The sequence below is a fragment of the Mustela lutreola genome, chromosome 17, assembly GCF_030435805.1.
Source record: "Mustela lutreola isolate mMusLut2 chromosome 17, mMusLut2.pri, whole genome shotgun sequence".
Lineage (NCBI taxonomy): Eukaryota > Metazoa > Chordata > Mammalia > Carnivora > Mustelidae > Mustela > Mustela lutreola.
The window spans coordinates 23,201,729-23,221,511 of NC_081306.1; the positions used below are offsets into that span (position 1 = coordinate 23,201,729).

Here is a 19,783-nt window from a genome sequence, read left to right on the forward strand (position 1 = left end):
ACAGCGGCTGCCCACACCCCCGACCGCCCGCTGGACTCCACCCTACGGCCTGCAGCCCTCTAGCGCCCACACCTGGCGTGCTCCACTCTGGTCGGCAGGCACTGCCACCCTCCCGAGAGGCAAAGCGGTGTCACCCAGAGCCACTCGGCCCCGGGCGGTTAAGACACAGGACTAAGGGACACCTGGGTGGCTCAGTGGATTAAATCCTCTGCCTTCAGCTCAGGTCATGATCCCAGAGTCCTGGGATCGAGCCCCACATCGGGCTCTCTGCTTGGCGGGGGGCTTGCCTCTCTTCCTACTTGTGACCCCTGTCTGTCAAATAAATAAAATCTTAAAAAAAAAAAAAAAAAAAAAAAGACAGGACTAAGCATTGGGAAATTCGGCCCTACTCCTGGGCGTCTGGGACGCTATCTCCTGGCCAAGGGCTAACGACTGTGGATCGTGAGATGGGGCTCAGGCCCCCGCTAAGAGGGAGAAAGCTGGGTGGTGCTGGGTAAGGTCCAGCGGCACCCAAGAAAGATGAGCTGGCCCAGGGCCCCAGCACCTGTCAGGACACAGGAGGGCCAGAATTGGGTAGAGCTATAGCTGTGGGGCCAAGGAAAGGTTAGGCTGGACTTAGTATGTGAGGACCCTGACCCCATCCCCACACCAAATAAAGACCACTCAAAAAGGGCAATTTCTCAAATTTTTTAGCCTGGAGCTCCTCCCTGCCAGCCCCAGGGGCTGGACCCTGGGCACAGTGAGCAGGACTGAGGTCAGACAGATTCAGCTCCTGGCCCTTGGCAGCACAGGACAGCTGGTCCAAGGGGTCACCAGGTGCAAAAGTCCAAATGCTGGCACTTCAGGTGTGGACGGTTCCTGGCCAGACTCAGGGTGAGGGACGGCCTGCCGCAGTGGCTAAACAGGGCTCCGACGTCCTCTCCTGGCGGGGGGGCACGAGGTCCACCACGGGGCAGAGCTGGACACTCCTTCCAAGGCAGCTAGGAGCAGTTTGTGATTCTGGCCAGGAACTGCTGCGCCCACCACTCGTCCAGGTCAATGGGCACGAAGTCTGTGGGCAGAAAAGAAGACTGAGCAGTGAAGCTGCCTCCCAGATCAGTCAGTGTCTCTCCCTCAGAACTGACCACAAGCCCCTCCCCCACACCCAAATGCAGCAAGCACTAGGAAGAAAGCAGGTCAAATTCAAGTGCCCTCCCCAATCCCCTAGGGCTAGAACCCAGCAGGGCCCAGGTCAGGGTTGGAGGGAGTGGAGGGGACTCCCTGAGAGCAGGGGAGGGCTCACTCTGCAGCCGGGGGTTGGGGTTCTTCTCCACGTACTGCACAGGCCTAGGCCCACTAGCGCCAGCTGGGCCACTGCCCAGCTGCTGCTCCACTTGCTGCCAAGCTGTGGGGAGAGGGCAGTCAGGCTGAACCAGGCCCCTGGCATCCTGTCTCCCACCCAGGGCTTGGTGGCCACCCTGGACCCCAGCCAAGAATGGGAATGGGGAGCCCACCAGACAGTCACAGGACGAACAGGGAGACAGTCTAGGAAGAGCCCAGCCCTCTAGGTACTTTAAATCAGGTCACAGTGGGCAGGAGGAACATGGGCCCAGGCCTCACCCTCCAGCCTTGACACTACCTTCAGAAACAAACCGGACGTTTTCCTCATGGGCCAGCGTATAGGTCTCTTGGGTTCCCTCAAGGGATGGAGATGTGGCAGGGGGCCGCCGACCATTCACCCGATTGAACACAAGCCTTGGCCCCGGACTGTAGAGGGGGGAGGAGCCGGTCAGCAACTGTCCCAAGCCCTAAGGTGACACCCGGCAAAGCTCCAGGAGCAGCAGCAGGCCACACCCACCACCCCCAGGCCAGGCTCAGCCTGGGCACTTCCTTGACCTTCAGGGTAGCTCTGTGCTGTAGTGGGGGCAGAGGAGGCCTCTCTCCTGCAGGCCCAAGCTCCCAGCAGCTCAAGTCACACCTGCAGTCCCCAGTCCTGTGTCCCAGACCCCCAATAGGGCTCCGTGCTCAAGGCAGACAGGAACTCCTCCAGGGGTCTCTCGGGGCACCCCTACTGCCACCTGCATCCCACCTCCCCAGGACCAGTCGGGTCTCCAGCAACCCATGTTCGGACCTAAGCTACACCACATCACTCCGACCCAGCCACAACTGGCCAGGCGTAATTCTCGGCCGTCTTCTCCCCCCACAGAAGCTTCTCCATCTCACCACTGTCCCGTGTGAGAGAAAGGACCCAAACAAGAAACAGCCCATCTTGGCCCTTCCCTCTTCCTGGCTGTCCCAGGCTCCATGGGGATGAGCCCTAAGTGATGTTCTGGCCAAAGAGCACTGAGTGAACAAGTTGTGACTTCAACTCCAGCCCAGCTGTGCAGGTCCCAGACAGGCAACACTCTTGCCCATGGGGGTGGGGATGCTGGGGGAGGAGATGGCCCCCAGGCGCTGGAGCTCAGCCTGATAGGCATGGGATATCCAGGGAGCCACTGGGCCTGTCCCGCTCAGTGATCAGCGGGGCCCAGGGCACGGATGGGCTGCCCTTGCTGGCAGCAGCTGGCCTAGCCCTGCACACACAAAGCCCTGAATGGGGCTGTGGAGGGAGCGGGGCCCGCACCTACAGCAGGAGGTGGGAGCCGGGAGTCCTGGGCTGCACGTGCCACTCCGCCAGGCACTCGCGGTCCCGCCGGCCTGCTCGCCTTCCTGGGCTCAGGTGCCCCACCGCCGCTCGGGGGTCCTCCTTGGCTGAGAGGGGCACTAAAATAAAGAGGAGTGTCTTGAGGGGCACCGGTCCCGCCAGCTCCAGGCCAGCGAAGAAACTGTAGCAGGGGCAGGGCTCCTCCCAGGCCTCAGCTGCACCAACCAGAACCTATGAAGGTTTTCCCTCAACCTGGACAGCCCCTCGCCTGCCACCCCCACCCCCACCAGCCTGCAGACTCCAGGAAAGTGGAGGCTGGTCAGCGAAGTAGGAAAACCGGAAAGGGAATTGCAGCCATGAGCTGTGGCCCCCGGGGACCAAAGCGGTGGCCTGCCCAGGGCTGAGCACAGTGCTAGGAGGCAGGCACCCACCTGACCCCCCCCCAACCCTGCTAGAGTTTGTTACGTAAGGTGCTGCAAAGGCCCTCTGGGGAAAAGGGCGCTGGCGCGGGTGCACTTGCTGTGCACGTGTTGTGCCTGCTCCTGAGGACACCGCCCCACAGGCCGGCCCTGGTGTCCCTGCTCAACCCACATAGGCGTCCTCACAGTCCTTGCCAACCCTACTTCCAGCCCTGGGCACTGGGCTCCAGAGGGAAGTGATCCACCCAAACTCATACCCTGCAAATGGGCACTTGCTAGTTCCAGAACATAACTGCACAGCTGCCTGACCTCAAAGCCCACGATTCAGTAACCCAGGCCACCTCCCTGACCTCCTCGTGTGACCTTCTGGGGTGTCACCGGGTGCCCCGTTATCTTCTTCCCACCCACGGATGTCACCTTCCCTGTCCTCTGCTGTCTGTCTCACAATGGGAGTGAGAGCTGCTCAGAGGCACTGCCCCATGGAGGGCCGGGACCCCAGCCTGGAGAATCAGCAGGTCAGCCGTTCGGAGCACTGGCCGCATGCAAGGCACCCCAGGCGTGGAGGATGTGGCCGTGGTCCAGACATCCCCCCCGTTTCATGGGCAAGGCAGGGTGAGGGATGCCGGATAATAAAAAGGCACTACAGAGAAAAAAACAGGGAAGGACGGACAGAAAAGCAAGTGGAGCTCTTTCAGAGGCGGCCCCCTCAGAAGGTTCAGGAAAGGGTGCAGGGATGGCTCATGGGTAGCACTGGCCTCCCAGCTGGGTCATTTCAAGGCCACGGGGACTAGGAAGGGGCAGCTCTGACAGAGGGAGTGACCTCAGGGGGTAGGGGGGCCAGCCTGCCACCCCGGGGCACACAGCAGAACCCCCCAACCCTGTGCCGTGCAGCTCTGAGGCAGGCCGAGTGTTGCACTCCCTCTGGCCAGGCTGGTCCGCACCCTCCTGACCCAGCAGGCTGGGATGTGCCCAACTGGCTGAGGGCCAGCTAAGTGCAAAGGTGAGGCCTGGGGGTATGGTAAGGACTCTGCCGTCTTTCCCAACTCCCTCCACACCACTCCCCGACCTTGCCACAGGTGTACCCTGATTTCATCTGCAATGGGACTGTGACACGCTTCTCCAGGTGAGAGGGTCCGGGTGCCCGGCACCACTCGGCCCCCAGGTCCTCTGCCTGGGTGACCAGTCGCAGCTACACACGTACACCTTGTTTACTCCTCTGGCCAGTAAGGCGGCTGTGAGGACCAAAGCTGAGGTCACAGGGCAATATTCTAACACAGCCTGGGTCCCGGGAACTGGCCCCCAAGGCCCTGCCTGCTTACCGGCCTCCCCAGGACACATCGGTGGTTAGCCCAGAATGTTTCCATCACTAGGAAGCAGCCTCAAAATGTCAACGTGCCCCCAGCAGAAGTCCCCTTCCCCCCGCAGGGAAGGGCCTCAGCCCAGAAACACCCCCACAGGTTGCCCCCTCCTGCCAGGCCCCCATCACCTGCACCCTTAGAGCTGCCTCAGGTGGGGGGGGGCTCTGAGCCAGCCACCCTGTTTCTCTGCGGTGCCTACCCACAGCCTAGCCCAGAAAGCCTCAGGCCTTTGTGGGCTTGGAAGAAAGCCCTGGATCCAGAAAACGCACAGAATAAACGAAACCCAAGGTCCAGAGCTGACACAAAAAAGTGAAAGGGCTCTGGGGCATGGGGGGAATCCGACCTCCTGGTCAAGGTCATGTGGAGGCCAAATGGGCCAGGACACAAATTCCTGTGGGGCAGGCGGTGGGCACTGGCGGAAGAGCTGGTCAGGAAAGGCAGGAACTGCAGGTTCGGGCAAGGCCTGAGCATCTGTGGGAGGCCTCCAGTCCCCAGCCAGGGTGTCTGGGGTGAAGGGCAACAGAGAGCAGGGGCCTGGTAGGGCCAGAGGGAACCACGTGTACTTTCTCCCCCAGCCCGCTCTGCAGGGACGGGGCTGGCAGTCTCCTGCCGGGCCGGGCCGGAGCCAGGAGGCCTCGAGGGCCCGCACCCTAGGATATTTTGCTCCCGCCTTCCTGGGCAGCTCGCCTCAAACCTTGGCCTCGCCGCCCAAGGTCGCCCGGGGCATCTGAGTCAGCCGCGTGGAGCTCCTGCGATCCCGGAGCTGGTCCGCTTCCTCCCCACTCGGGCTCCGCCACGGTCCCACGGGGCCAGAGAGGGCGAGGGGTTCGTGTGCATCCGGCCCGGCCCCCTTCGACACCGCCAGGTGCCAGGTGAGGCGAAGAGGCGGAGGCGCCGAGGGCTGAGGCGCGAAGGTCGGAGCCGCCCACGCGGGCGGGGTCACACGCCCCGCCCCGCCCCCGCCCCGAGCACGCGGCCGGGTCTCCGTGAACCTTCCCCAAGGTCAACCTCGCCGTCCCGCGGCCGCCGCCCGGCCCGCGCGTCTCACCTCGACAGGGGCCAGGGTCCCGGCGGCTGCGCCCGCGGGGGCGCTGGGGTCGGCGGCGCGGGCTGCCGGCATTTCAGGAGCTCGCCGAGCCGGCTCTCCACCTGCTGCTGCGAGGGACCTGAGGGTACGGGGCGCGTCAGCCGCCGCCGCGCCCGGGCCGTCACTGCGCGGACCCTCCCCCCGGCCCTGCCCGCCCCGCGCCCCGCATCCCGCGCCCCGCGCACCTGTGCGGCGCTGCGCGACCAGCTTGCTGGGCCCCTTGGTGATGGTGTACATGGTGCGGAGGGCCCGGCCGCCCGCGCGCTCCCCGGGACGCACGCCCTACCCTGCCCTCCGCCCGGGCTCGCACTCGGCGGGGGCCCAGGGCGCGGCCCCTTTAACGGGCAGCGGGGCACGGCGGGGAGGGGGCGGGCCGCTACACGCCCCCGGCCCTTAAAGGGCCCGCGCGTCCCGGCCGGCCTCGGGGCACGCGGCGGAGGCGGCGCTCCGGGCGGGTGAGGAGGCTATCCGCGGCGCGCGGCCACGGGCGCCCCACCCCACACGGCCCGAGGCCAAGGCAGAGGAAGCGTCCTGGGGCCTAGGACGGCCTTCCACCGCCGGACGGCCAGGTGAGCCGCGGGGGCGGGGGTGCGGGCCGGGGGCTGTGGACAGGCGCTGGGGGCGCTCTGTGTGGACCCTGGAAGGAAAGCTGTGCCCACTCGGTGGAGAGCTCCAGCCAAGGTGCCTGGGTGGTCCCGGGCCAGCGTGAGGATCATTCTTGGCCTGGGTGTTGGGACTGAGGACCAGAGACCAGAAATGGGTTTGGGCAGAAACTTGGCTCCCCTGGAATCTCCTTTCCACCCCACGGGACAGGAATAGTGGGTGCACTCTGGTCTATGATGATCCTCCCTTGCCAAGGTGCACCCCCAGCTCCAGGAACCAGAGACCCCATTCAGTCGAGGAGCAGCGTGGGGGTGGGATCTTGCGGAGAGAGAAGGTGGGCGTGTGAGGATGCCCGGTTTGCCTGTTTCATCCTTATTGGAGGGGAGCAGTTACCTCCCTGACCCGCATGACCCAGGCGGCCTGCCTGGAACGACCCCCAGGGTTCCTTCCTGAGAATTCCACAGAAGTGCTCCTTTCTCCCAGCTGCTGGGCTGCTCAAGGCTAGGGGAGAGGAAGCTGCCCGCTCTGGGTTCTGTGGGCCTCCCCACCTGGAGGGCTCCACATAAGGCTCCCCTGTCCTCCCTGTGGCTGAGCTCAACCCTTAGCATCCCCCCACCAGAGAAAAGACTCTGCAGAGTTGTCTTGGAATCTGCCCCGAGGCGTGTATGGACATGGCAGGGCTCACACGGTGCTCCACAAATATTTGAGGATGTCAGGATCCAGCAGGCACCGGGGCCTTGTCGGGGAGCTGCCGCTCCAAGAGGCAATAGGACTTAGCAGCGCCACGAGGTTTCCTCAAGCGTCCCCCACACCTCACTTTGGGAGCAGACCTGAAGCCTCTCCACCCAGGCAGAGGGCACAACGTTGAGAGGGGTGGGGGGCAGCATCTGTTGGGGTGTGTGGGGGAGTGACAGCAGGAGGAACTCCCTCCCCACCTGCTCTGTAGTGTCCCTTCCCAGCTGTGCCCGCCTCCATGCTGTTGTGACTGCTGGAGGGAGCCAGGCCTTCTCAGGTGCTCCTAGGGAAGCTTAGGTCCCTGGGGCCCCCACTCCCCAGCTTTCTCCTCCGCAGGCCCGGCAATCAAGCCGGCCTGGGTCAGGCCTGTGATCCTCAGAGCGGTGGCAGGGTCCCTGCAGGCATGAGCATGCCACTCCCTCCCAAGGCAAGTGGGCCCCTGCCCAGCCTCCCTTGCAGTCTCTGTCCCTTGTCCCCCCTCCCCACAGCAGAGACAAGGCCAGCATGGTCCCACACACCATCAGTGCTGGCTTGCCCTGCCTTGAGCACACTGCTTACTCACATGCTGGGGAGACAGCGCATTGGGGGGAGGGGGCTGTGTTCCTGACACAGGAAGCGAGGCCCTGGTGTGGGGAGCATGGGCCCCCAAGTGGACCCAGACCCTGAAAGTCCCTCCCTCCGGCACACTCCTCAGCCCTGCACTGACAAGGCCCCCTCCTCCTGATGGGCGGACAGGCCTAGCATTTGCTTAAGCCATCTGAAAACCAAGGCTTGGAGGCCCTGACCGTCAAGCCCTGCCCACAGGCCTTGTTTGAGGTCAAAGGTTGGGTCCAGAAGCCTCAAAGCTCTGGGGAGAAGGGCTGAGCAGAAATGATCCTGACAGGTGAGAGGGAAGAAGGTGCAGGGGCAGCAGGGAGGGGCGGGTGGGGGGGCGGGATGGAGAGCCCAGTGTTCCTCCGGGGTAGATGATGGAGGAGGAAGGCCAGGTGGTAGGGGACAGGCAGTGAAATTCTCTGCACTTGTTGGGGGGCTGGTCTCCCCCAGAGGGGCCTTGCCAGCCTCACTGCTCCAGGGCACTCAGGAGGGGTTGGGGATGGGACCTGGGGACCTGGGGAGCTCAGAGTTCTGGCCCCAGCCTCACTGACCTTGCTTGGAAGGTAGGTCGGCTGGGAAGCCTCTGCAGGGAGGGGCGGTCACCTTCCCTGTGGTTGGGGAGGTTGGGAAACTGTCCCCAAGCCAGTGGTGCAGGACGAAGGAGCCTCATCCCCTCGCAGATAAAAGTGGCTATCAGGGTAAGATAAGGCCTTCACCTCACAGACCCCACTCGTGGTAAGAAAAGCAAATAGTAGTTTTCTTTCAAAGATTCTAAATACAATACTAAAACTTTATCTGAAAGAGAAAAAAGTTTTCAGTCATTCTCAGAAACTTTCTCCATCGGAAACCTCTGCCCTCTCCAATGCAGAGTGGACGATGGGCTTCTGCCAGGTCGACCAGCAGGCCCCCTCCGGAAAGGCGCTGTGGGTGCTCCTGTGTCCACTGCCCAGTGTCGGGTATTGCTTGGCCATTCCCAGACCTAAGTGCAGGGGGTTGAGTGGTGTCTTCCAAAAGCTGCGTCTCCTGGAAACCTCAGAATGTGACCTTATTTGGAATAAAGGTCTTTGCAGATAGAAGTTTGGCAAGGTTTCGAGATAAGGCCATCCTGGATTGGGGTGGTCCCTAAATCCAGTCACGTGTCTCTGTGGGAGGAAGGAGAAGAGCATGTGGGCACCAGGGAGAGATTAGGTGAAGGTGGAGGGAGAGTGGCCACAGCCCCTGGGCAGCTGGAAACGGTGAGAAACCATCTTCCTGGAGGGCCTCTGGGGGGGCAGACCGTCTTTATCTCAGACTTCTGGCCTCCAGAAGGATGGGGGGATAAACATCTGTTGTTTGAAGCCTTGGAGTTGGGGGTCGTTTGTTACAGCCGCTCTAGGAAGCCCATGTATCAGCGCAAGTGGTGGTGTCTGAGGGGATAGGAAGGGACGTGCCTGGGGCCTGGCGAAGGGCTGGGGAGGAAGCCTGCACCCTATCAGGGTCTCCTGTCTGCTTGTGGCTTCCTACGCAATAGAGATTGCATCGTGCACGTAAGCGCTCACCGCGAAAGGTGGCCCATACTGGCGGGTGGCAAGCTCAAGAGGGCTGCCCAGGAACTGGACTCTGCCTCAGGAGACAAAATCCTAGGAGGCCCCACCAGGCATAGGCCACGGACGGGGACAGACATGTCCAGGGGTCCGCTGTTCAGCATTCACTGCGGGTCCAGGACTCTCCCGGAGTCTGACACACAACCACGACTTTCCAGAAAATGTGTGTTCAAACGTGTATACACAGGCATTCACACGTGTGTGCACATACTCTCACACACACACCCTGCAGCATAGGCCACGGAGTACAAGGGGGTGTCTCGCACAGTGTCCATCCCAGGGGGACAAATGTGGGAGGTTTAAAGGCAGCATAGAAATGATTACATTTCCTTAACTACCTGCAGCCCATTGACAAGTCCTTGAAGCAGGCAGTGACCTTCCTCTAGGGCCTCAACGGCCCTCGATGTTGACACTTTGCTAAGGACAAAAGGCACTCCTAGCTGAACTGCCCTCCCCACCGCCAGGATTCCTTAAGTCTACTTTAACATATAAAAATTCCTATGGAAACTCCCTTTAGTCTGCAGCCATACCACCTTGAAACCCCCTCTTCTTGTCTCATCTCCGAAGCTAAGCAGGGTCAGGCCTGGTTAGTGCTTGGATAGAAACTCCCTTTATCTCTACCCCTGAGATACATGTTGGCAATCATCCCCCAAGCATCTGGCCCACTGAGACACACACCTGAAGAGTCTCATGACTCAGGTTTTATTAGACAGTAATAAATGACCCTTTCCTGACAAGAGCTAGCCCCCTCAAGGTTCTGGAAAGCTTGCTTCTATATGCTCTCCATAACCCCCTTCCAACATGAAAGTATGCAATAGGGAGCTCAGTGGGTTAAGCCTTTGCCTTCAGCTCAGGTCATGACCCTGGGGTCCTGGGATTGAGCCCTGCATCGGGCTTGCCTGGCCGGGAGTCTGCTTCTCCCTCCTTCTGCCTGCTATTCCCCCACTTGTGCTCCCCCCTCCCCTGTCTACAAAATAAAGCTTTTATAAAAAAAAAAGTATACAATGGGCCACTCATCATGACCCCAGTGTGGATCTTTCTGCCCACGGGTTCCCTGTTCCTGTGCTTTAATAAAAACATTTTTGCACCAGAGATGTCTCAGGATTCTTTCTTGGCTGTTGGCTTCGAACCCTAACGTGTTTCCTACGTCAGATAGCAACCTAAGGTCAAGTGCTGTTAAATGGAAGACACGGCTGGGCATTCAGGCTGCTTCTGAAGCTGGGCCATAGGATCAGGAGGAAGGAGGGAAACTGGTCAGTCTGGTTTCTTGCCTCTTACAGAACACCTGGTGTAAAGGAAAATGCCCGTGTCCTACAGTTTAACTCAATTCTGACCTAGCAGCTGGGTATGAGTGCAGACCCCCTCCCCAGGCTGCCGCTGGATCCCAGGAGACCGCCCCACGTCTAGGCTGTCACCAGCTGTAAGTCAGGGTTCCAGACCCCCTTGTCCAGCCACAATTTGCTAGAACGGCTCACAGAACTCAGGGTAACCTTACTCCGGTTACCAATTCATCGTCAAGGACAGGACCAGGGAACAGCCGAAGGAAGACACCCAGAAGGCGGGAGGATACGGAAGGCGCTCGGAGCTTCCAGGCCCTGCCCCCTGCCCCGGGGCCACCCGCCCCCTACCGGCACCCCCACGTGCCCGGAGGCTCCCGCACCCCTTCATTTCGGGTTCTTGGGGGGCTCGGGGCTGATGGGCTTGGAATCCAGCCTTCTAATCCCACGTCGGGGCCCTCGGTCACCAGCCCCCAAGCTGCTCGAATCCCCTGGGTGATGTGAAGCCGGGTGAGGCGCACCAGGGCTGGTCAGGGGCCCCCGCAGCTGCTCCTTACGGCCCCGCCATGGAAGGGGACAGAACGCCTGGCGCAGCCGACAAACCGGGCGGCGGAGGCCCGGGGCTGGGAGCTGGATCGCCGAGAGAAGGACGGGTGGTCGCGAGCAGGATGCCCTCGGGCTGCCGTTCCGAGTGACCCCCTCGCCCCGGGGGCCTGTCCAGCCCAGACGGCGCGACACCCTGGGCGGCGAACCCGCGCTCCCCGCCGGATCGACCCACAGCCCGGCCCCTCCGAGACAACCCCAGGCTAAAGCCGGGGTCGGGGTCACCTCCCGAGCCCTGGCGGGACGTCGGGGTGGGGGGCGCTCTCGTGCAAACCCGCGCGGCCACAGAGAGAAGCGAGCCCACTGCGGACGCGGCCCGGGGAAGCGGCCGGGGAAGCGCGCCCGGACCGCACAGGGGAGGATCCGGCTGGATTCGGGGGTCACCCACCCCCTCACGGCGTCCGCGACCCCGGGGCGGGCGCTGGTTGTCTCGGCGACACGGGAAAGCCCTGAGCGGCGCCAGCGTCAATCGCGGCCCCCGCCCGCGTCCCTTAGTCCCGCTCCGTTTGCTCTCGCGCTAGGGGGAGAACGAAGTGACACCGGAGCCTCCCGCGCCCCGCTTTACGCGGACCCGGCGGTCGGGTCGCTAGCGCCTCAGCGCGCTTGCCGGCTGGGAGGCGCTGGGGCCGGTCGCTCCCCAGCGCGTAGGCCATTTTGTTCTACGCGCAAACGCTGCGTCACAATCTCTTAGGGCTTGTGGACTGCCTTTGTGCCAACAGCGCCGCTGGTGTAGTGGTATCATGCAAGATTCCCATTCTTGCGACCCGGGTTCGATTCCCGGGCGGCGCAGCTTTTTTTTTTTTTTTTTTTTCTCATATTCTTCCCCCACTCGCTAACGACAGTGCTTCCGACAGGAAAGAAAACCGGAAACCAGGGAACACCCGCTCGCGAGCAACCCGGACAAGGCAATTTCAGGGAACGCGAGACTGACAAGTGCTAGGAAAATGCCGGAGCGGCCGCGGGCCCCTGGCTACTGAGCTGCCGGTCACCTGTAAGCCGGCGATCCCAACTCAAGCGACCGGTGCCCCCGCCCCGTTTGCCGCTCCCGGTGCACCTCCTGCAGCTGCGGGCCCTTTAAACTCCCAGCCGGTCTCGCAAAGCCGGACTACCACTCCCGGCGGGCCGCGCGGCGCCGGACTACAACTCCCGGCGGGCCGCGCGGCGTCGGGCTACGGCTCCCGGTGGGTCTGGCGGCTGCGGACTGCAGCTACCCGCGGGCCAGCTGAGCTGCTGCGATGCTGGTAGCGGCGGCGGCCGAGCGGAACAAGGAGCCCATCCTGCGCGTGCTGCGGCAGTACATGGACCCGGCCCAGCGCGGCGTCCGCGTGCTCGAGGTGGCCTCGGGCTCGGGCCAGCACACGGCTCACTTCGCGCGGGCCTTCCCCCACGCCGAGTGGCAGCCGTCCGACGTGGACCAGCGCTGCCTGGACAGGTGCGGCGGGGCGCGGGGAAGGTGGGACCCCGGCCGCTGAGGGGGCGGAGCGGGGCCCGTCCCGCTGCCCGGCTCCCCGCGACCGTGTGCTACCCTCCTACAGCATCTCGGCCACCACGCAGGCGCAGGGGCTGTCGAACGTGAAGGCCCCGCTGTACCTGGACGTCACCTGGGACTGGGAGCATTGGGGCGGGATCCTGCCGCAGTCGCTGGACCTGCTGCTGTGCATCAACATGATCCACATCAGCCCCTTGAGCTGCACCGAGGTCTGTGGGTGCGCGGCGAGCCGCCCACCCGCGCCGCGGGGCCCCCCTCTCGGTGCGGGGCGGCGCGGGGCGGCGCGGGGCGGCAGGTCTGCCCCACAGCCCAGCGAAGGCACTGGGGCCTCTAGCCGCGGGCTCCTGCGGGCCCCGGCCGGGAAAGCCCCTCACTGATCCCTGCATCCTCACTCCCCAGGGGCTCTTCAGAGCAGCCGGACACCTGCTCAAACCCAAGGCGCTGCTCATCACCTATGGGGTGAGTGCTTCCGTCGGGGGCCACGGGCCTCCCCTGGCAGGGAGGCCCTGTTCCCAACCAGCGCGGGCTGTGTCCTACTTTCCGCACTCGGTTCTCTTGGTGTCAGTATTTTTAGTTGCCTTGTCCCCTGACTACCCACCATCATTAAACAGCACCCAGAGTCTTCTTTCTTGAACACGCTCCCGGTCACTTGCCAGTTTCCCTGCAACAACCCCCCCCCCCCCCACAGCCCAGCTCACCAGCTGGTCCTCAGCTGTCCCCCATCTTGGGGGCAGGGAGGGGTGCGTCCTTTTCATTCTCTGGGTGCCAGCATGCAAGACTGCCTGTGCGTCGTTGGAGGCATGGCTGACCCCGTCTGTGGGTGGCGGGCAGAGCCGTGTCCCCCTCTCTGCAGCCTTATGCCATCAATGGGAAGATCACTCCGCAGAGTAACGTGGATTTTGATCTAACTCTTAGATGCAGGTCAGAGCTGGATCGGGGGAGGGTGGCTGGCTGGGGGGACAGAGGGGCTGGGCGACCACCCCAGCCACGAATCTACCTTCTTGTCCACTTCCTCCTCACTGCAGGAACCCTGAGTGGGGGCTTCGGGACACAGCCCTCTTGGAGGACCTGGGCCAAGCCAGTGGCCTGCTGCTAGAGAGGATGGTACGTGGGAAGGGCTAGGGACACAGGGGACTTCCCTGGGGACCAGGTCAGCGCTCCAGCCAACCCCTCTCCCCTAGGTGGACATGCCGGCCAACAACAAGTGCCTGATATTCCGGAAAGAGTAACTCTCTCCTGCTCTCGCATGTTTGTGTCTCCACCAAGACCTCTTCTAGACCAAACCCAGATGCCAGCCCCTGCCTCCCAGGGCTGGGCCATGAGGACTGGCCTTGCCCACTTTGGGAGCTCTTGGCTGATGGCCACAGGGCTGCTTAGAACCTGGGAATAAAGTGTTTTCTGCTGCTCACTGCTGGTCTCACCCATGCCTCCTGGGACCACTCCTGGTGGTGCTCAGTGGGCGGGTGGTGTCTTCAAGGGGTCTGCACTAGTGACAGAAGGGTCTGGCCTGTGGAGTCAAGGCTTGGGGGCCTCCTGGACTGTGCTGCTGTGCTGAGGGCACAGGGAAGGGAGGGAGAACTCGGGCCCCGTGGGTTGAACTGGCTGCTGAGTTTCCCCACAACAGGAGAGGGTGCCCGTCTCAGGCTGGTCATGGCTCGTGCTCCTGCAGGGAAATGGGAGGCTGCAAGGAGGGATACCAGCTAAGGGTCCCCTGAGGAGGTCCAGCCCGTATAGTCCACAAGCTCTGGGGAAACGCTGGCTTTTATTCCATGGGGCAGGAAGGCAGGGTGGGCAGACTTGGGGTGGGGGGCAGCATGGGTGGGGTCAGTCCTGGAAGCGGTTCAGCAGCTCGCAGGCATTCTTCTCCAGCAGCTCCGAGATCTTCTTGATGCGCTTCTCACTTGCGGCCCGGACATAGCTGCCGGCATCCAGCACGGCCACACCGTCTCGCACCTCCCCCATGATGACCAGCGGGCCGTCGCCAGCCGTCACGTTGGGGCAGGGGCAGGCCCAGTCCATGCCGCTCAGCGTCACCTCCAGGTACCTGGTGCCCAGGAACCGGAGGCCCATCTTGTCATCCTTGAGTACCTCATCCAGGGCGACGCGGGCGATGCTGCCGCCCCCCGCCTCGGGTTCCTGCAGCAGCTCGGTGAGCCGCCCCACGATGGCAAAGTCGCTGCGGCACAGGCTCAGCGCCAGCTTGCTCCGCAGGCGGCAGGCCCGGCAGGGCGGCGTTCGTGGCATGGGGCAGGCATCCTCGCAGCTGGCGCGGCTCTCGAAGTTGTTGCCGTTGCCCTCACAGCCGCCGTACAGGAAGGGGTGGCACTGTTGCAGCAGCGGGCTGTAGGCCCAGCGCGGCTCCCAGCCCTGGCAGCGCCCCTGCACGGCTGGCAGCATGCACGCATCGCCAGGGCCCTTGGCGCAGGCCCGCTGGCACGCCTCGTAGCTCTCGAAGCCCCGGCTGCTGCCGTCGCAGCTGCAGGCGGGGAAGGTCATGCAGCCCCCACGCTGGGGGTCGAAGTGCCAGAACACGAGGCCAGAGGGCGCGCTGCCGCAGGCCTGCAGGTCAGGCAGGCACTTGGCGGGGCCGGCGGGGGCACGCGCCCCGTCCCCATCCCCAACTGAGCCCCGCTGGAGCACGGACAGCGGGAAGTCGGCGCGCAGCAGGCCGGCGGCGTTGCGGGCGGTGCACGTGTAGAGGCCAGCGTCTTCCGGCCGCGCGTTGTAAAGCACCAGCTGCCCGATGCTGGTGACCACCACGTTGCCGTACATCTGGTCCGGCCGCATGATCAGGGTCTCCCGCTGGTCGCTCTGCTTCTCCCAGGTCACAGCGGGCGTCGGGCGGCCGCTGACGTCGCAGTGCAGGCTGGCGGTGCCGCCCACGAACACGGCCTGCGGCAGAGGGCTGCTGTAGAGCGCAGGCGGCATGGGCGCGTGGCCCGGAGTGGGGCGGGCCGTGGAGTCCGGCGGCCCTGGGCTGGCGGGTGGCCAGCTGCGTACGCGCTTGCAGGGCACCACATGCAGCTGCAGCCCGCGCCGGCAGGCCTCAGCGTCCATGTAGCAGCGGTTGTAGTAGGTGAGGCCGTCCGAGGCGCAGGTGAAGCTTGGCTCTCTCTCGCAGCGGTCGCGGCAGCGGCACGCCGGCTGCCCATCCCATAGGTGGCAGGCGGAGCCCTGCTGAGGGCAGGGGAAGCCCTCGCACGAGGCGGGTGGCGGGGGTGCAGCCTGGCCGGCGGCGGGGAAGCGCGCAGCCACGCAGCTCTGCAGCCCACACACATTGGCGCAGCACTTCTCGTGGGCTGCACAGTCCTGGGGGGTGGGGAGCAGCTCAGCAGGCGCCCCCGCTCCGCCCGTCCGCCGTGCAGGGGAGCTGAGCTGCCACGGCCACTCCCCTGCGAGCCGCCCACCCCGCGGAAAGCTCGGCCTGTGGCCGACGCGTCCTTCCCGTGTTTTGCACCCTCAGACTGTCTGCTGTGTCGCGTCACCGAAGCCCGCCGGATCCTAGGGTCCTCACTCCCCGGAGTGGGTGTCATGGCACCCAAGGAGACCAAGGCCCCGGGTGTGGGTGGGGGGCTGGGGCACATGGACAATGTGTTCAAGGCCACTGCAGGTGCTGCAAGGGGGCGCTACAGGACAGATGTCCACATGGGGTTCCCGCCTTTCAACCTTGCTGGCCCTGAGAACAGCTGGTCCCAGGGTGGGGGTAGGCAGGTTTGGGGAGCGACACATGAAGGCAAAGACTGGGGGTGTTCCCTGGGACCCGCATATGTGGAACAGCCTAAAACCCCAGCTGCGGGACTATGGGGGGGCCTGAGGAGGCAGCCGACTCCCAGGAATGGGGGCACAGGGCAGCTGCTGGGATCCCCCTGCAGGCAAGGTCTGGGGTTCCCCTAGACTCACGAAGCCTCGGAGGCACCCCGAGTCCCCCATGGTGTCCGACGCGCCGGCAGGGCTGTTGAACACGGTGCCGGTGCTTACCTGGTCCCCGACGCACTCACGCTCGCAGGTGCTCTGGGCGTCCACCCACAGGCTGGGGTTGAGCTGGTTGGGGCACACGCCTGGATGGCTTCGGGGTCCCGGCGGCAGGCTGGCCCCCAGGGTCAGCCCGACCACGAGGAGCAGCAGTAGGAGTGGCCTCGGCGCCAGCATGGGGACCGCGGGCCAGGGGGTGGGGGATGTGACCACCAGTCCCTCCTCAGTTGCTGCCTAGCCTCCCTGATGAAGGCATCTACCTCTCTGGGCCTGTGGTCACTGCCCTGCCCTGGGGCCCCCGCCTGGTCCCCAGGGTTCCCCCCTTGGCCTCCAGGGTCCAAGCCCACAGCAGAGGCTTCCTCTCCCAGTGTGAGGGGCTGGGTAGGGGCTGGGTAGGTTCAGGGCCTCTCCCAGCTCGGAGTCTGTGTGTGTGGCGCCGGCCCCTCCCCTGCCTGGCCCCTCTGTGGTCAGCACAGGGCAGGGTGTGGGGAGGGGAGGAGGGCTGGGGAGGGGCCGAGGCCCGGGAGCACGGAAGACACTGGCCATGAGGGTCCCGGAGGGGCGGAGAAGGGCCAGAGAAGGGCCGGCTCAGCGGGGGAGGGGAGGGGAAGGGAGGGGAGAGGACTCTGTAATTGGAGCCCCTCCTCCCTCTAGGCCCTGGGCTGGGGATGGAAGGGCCAGGGGATCAAAGCTCCTCTCAGACCTTCCCAGTCCAGGTCAGAGGAGGGGGCTGGGGCCGGCTAACCCCTGCTGGCTCCCCAATCTGCCCCAGCTGTCCCAGGGCCTGGATCTCCCCCAAAGCAGGTCCAGACCAGCCCGAGATTCATTATGTCCAGCAAGACAGAGGCCCAGGGGGTCTGTGTCGGCCCTGCAAGGAGCAGGCATTGTTCCCCTCGAGAAAAAAATCTCTCAACCTTCTCCGGGATCCTTCTCAGGGTTACGACCTACCAACAGGTCTTGGGGTCACAATGAAACCCTTTCTGCTAGTGGGAAGGCCTCCAGTGACCCGCAGCTGATGGGGGAACTGAGGGTTAGGGGAGGCCGACACAAGGCAGGACTGCATTTCCAGAGCGGCACCCAGCATGGCTCCTGGTCCAGGCGTGTCCCAAAGATGTGAAGTCCCAGGGTGCTCCACAGGGAGGAAACCACACTGGCCGGGACAGCCACCCGTCACATAGGCCCCAAACACCGGAGATGGGGCTGGTGGGACCAAGGACCTGTGTGTTTACTCGGCCCGACTGAATTTCCGTAGCTGAAGCCCCACACACAGCGTTGAGAGGCCAAGGTCATCTAAACAGTACCCTGGGCAAGCCCTGGGAGGAGCCCTCCTTGAGCGGGGGTGGGAATGGAAGCCCCCCTTGGCAGGACAGGCAGGAGATCTAAGGCAGCGGCAGGACAGAGCCCCAGGATCTGCCCTTCCACACACTTCCCAGGGGCCTGGGGCCGGAGGAGCATCTGCTCTGAGACCAGCCCATCCCAGGGTCCTGCATCTGACCTTCTGACCTGGGAAGCAGGGTAGTAAAAGCTGAGTGTGGTCAGAGTGGGACCAAGAGATGTCCCGGATACAGAGGACGCATACCAAGGGGCCATGGGTGCGGTGGGTTCCAGATCCAGGACAGTCCCTCGGAGCTGTCCAGAGGCCTGGGCCCCGGAGTGTGGGCGGGGCATGGGGGTGGAGAGGCTCGTTCAGAAGGGTTCCCCAGTCTTCAGCACCCACCACATCCCAAGGACTGAGCCTCACACACCCTGTCAGCGGGCGGCTTTCCCACCTCAGGCCCGGGTCTGGGTCCAGGAGGCTGTGCTGAGTCTCGGCAGGCGGCAACCCCCCAAGTCCTCGGTGCCCACCACCCTCTGGCAGCAGAGCCAACTTGACAGTCAGGCCCCGCCTCCACAATCTGGGGTTGGGGGGCTCGGAGCGTCCCAGGTGCCCTCTCCAGTGTGCAGAGGGCTGCCTGTCTGGCTCCCCAAGAACTATGCCGCCCGGGCTCGCCCACACAGCCCAGACCGGGAGCAGCCGGTGAGGCCGGGCCCTGGAGGCAGGGGTCCCCACGTCACCTCCACCTGCCACTTGGCCAGTTAAATCCAGGGGCTCTCACGGACAGGAAACGCAACCTGCAGGCCGAGCTGAATTACGTTTACTGTACAAAGAAAGGAAAACCGTCCAAAACGAGCCCAAGAATGGTGTGTCAGACAGCAGCGAAGGGTAGTGTTGATAAAGTGAACAAAGGACTGTCCACGTCCTCAAAACAAAGTCTGTGTGACTGGGTTCAAAGTCCAAAGAAAGGGGTGCCCCCCACACAGGTGAGACAGTATAATAGGTGTGGCCTCCCCTGCCTGACCCTGCTAAAGCCAGGCCTCATTGGGGACCCCCAGCGCACAGGCTGCGGCCTGCATCCTGCCTCCTGGACACGCAGCACAGAAGAGACCCAGAGCCCAGGGCTGGGCCGTGAGGACGAGGTAGAGCTGAGCACCAGTGTGACCGGGGGCTATGTCACCAAGGGGGCGGCAGGAGGGAGCCAGGCCTCCTGCTCGGGGCTGGCTGGTGGGGTCTCCAGGAGCAGCTCGGGGTCCACTGCGGGATCAGTCCCGGCAGCGTCACGAAGAGATGTGTCAGACAGGTTTTAGTGATGGGCGACACCAGACGAGAAGCAGTTGTGGGCTCACACCCAAGGCTGGCCGAGGGCAGCTGGCGGGAGCAGAGTCCGGGTGCCCGGGGGACGAGCAGGAGGGCTGGCGTACACGAGCACAGCACCCTGCAGCCCCACTGTCTTCTGCGTCTTCTCCTCCAAGGGACAGGAGTGTCACAGGAAGGGGGTTGCAGAGCCCCACCCACCTCCTCTGAGAAATACCAACAGTCCCACTGAGAAACCAAGCCCTCACCCCGCCCTGAGTCCGTCCACAACGCACAGGACGGTGTCTAGGGGGGGCCGGTGGGAGCCCAGGAAGCTGCTGCCACACCCAGCCAACCGCTGGGGCCTGAGCCGCCACCAGCCATGCCGGGCCGCGCCCCGGCCCCCATGCTCTCAAAGGCTGGCGGAGGCAGCCATGGGCCTGAGCACACAACCCCAGCTTCCACGTGCCCCCCTCCGTGCCCCCACCCCACACACCCCCCGCGTGAAATGTCTGTTAATTCCAAGGTTGGAGCCCTGACCAGGCCTCCTCTTGACCTCTGCCTCAAACCCCCTCCCTCTCCATGTCCCGAAGCCTGCCCCGACCCCGCCGCCAACAGGGCTCCCCATGCAGTCGCATGGGGGCCGCCCTGCCTGCGCGTTACAAATGTACAAAAGGCTTACATCTTCCGTATAAATAAGGAAGGGCGCCTGGCTCCTGGGTCCTCAGGCAGCCCCCTGGAGGCTGGGGCCGGGCCGGGCCGCGCCCAGGATGCCTCCCAGCCATACCGCACCATGGGGCCCCATGGAACCTGTCTGGCTGTGACCACC

The 19,783-nt window shown here is 63.9% G+C and overlaps 3 protein-coding genes, 1 long non-coding RNA gene and 1 other non-coding gene across 10 annotated transcripts; 2 read left to right on the forward strand and 3 right to left on the reverse strand.

Annotated features, from left to right (window-relative positions):
• Positions 1 to 909: 909 nt before the first annotated feature.
• Positions 910 to 5,831, reverse strand: MCRIP2 (MAPK regulated corepressor interacting protein 2). Of its 6 annotated transcripts, none has more exons than XM_059154082.1 (6): positions 5,673 to 5,831; positions 5,449 to 5,566; positions 2,607 to 2,742; positions 1,619 to 1,787; positions 1,283 to 1,384; positions 910 to 1,051 (listed from the first exon to the last, which is right to left on the reverse strand). In XM_059154082.1, exons 1-6 carry the CDS (start codon positions 5,722 to 5,724, stop codon positions 981 to 983), a joined length of 648 nt encoding a protein of 215 aa, XP_059010065.1. In that variant the 5' UTR covers positions 5,725 to 5,831; the 3' UTR covers positions 910 to 980. The 6 variants fall into 6 exon arrangements, with proteins under 6 accessions (XP_059010065.1, XP_059010068.1, XP_059010067.1 ...); XM_059154083.1 differs by having other exon boundaries at positions 911 to 1,051; positions 1,318 to 1,384; XM_059154085.1 differs by lacking the exon at positions 2,607 to 2,742 and having other exon boundaries at positions 1,619 to 1,746.
• Positions 5,832 to 8,155: 2,324 nt separating this feature from the next.
• Positions 8,156 to 11,966, reverse strand: LOC131819239 (uncharacterized). Its single transcript, XR_009349107.1, has 2 exons — positions 11,872 to 11,966; positions 8,156 to 8,561 (listed from the first exon to the last, which is right to left on the reverse strand). It is a non-coding gene; the product is annotated as an uncharacterized LOC131819239 (long non-coding RNA).
• On the forward strand, positions 11,601 to 11,671 carry TRNAG-CCC (transfer RNA glycine (anticodon CCC)). Its single transcript has one exon. It is a non-coding gene; the product is annotated as a tRNA-Gly (tRNA).
• Positions 11,967 to 12,025: 59 nt separating the features above from the next.
• On the forward strand, positions 12,026 to 13,779 carry METTL26 (methyltransferase like 26). The gene is made up of 6 exons (XM_059154088.1): positions 12,026 to 12,314; positions 12,418 to 12,580; positions 12,771 to 12,830; positions 13,225 to 13,292; positions 13,397 to 13,475; positions 13,553 to 13,779. The coding sequence occupies exons 1-6, from the start codon at positions 12,118 to 12,120 to the stop codon at positions 13,598 to 13,600; spliced, it is 615 nt and encodes a 204-aa protein (XP_059010071.1). The 5' UTR covers positions 12,026 to 12,117; the 3' UTR covers positions 13,601 to 13,779.
• Positions 13,729 to 19,626, reverse strand: WFIKKN1 (WAP, follistatin/kazal, immunoglobulin, kunitz and netrin domain containing 1). Its single transcript, XM_059154067.1, has 2 exons — positions 16,350 to 19,626; positions 13,729 to 15,680 (listed from the first exon to the last, which is right to left on the reverse strand). The coding sequence occupies exons 1-2, from the start codon at positions 16,518 to 16,520 to the stop codon at positions 14,196 to 14,198; spliced, it is 1,656 nt and encodes a 551-aa protein (XP_059010050.1). The 5' UTR covers positions 16,521 to 19,626; the 3' UTR covers positions 13,729 to 14,195.
• Positions 19,627 to 19,783: the final 157 nt, after the last annotated feature.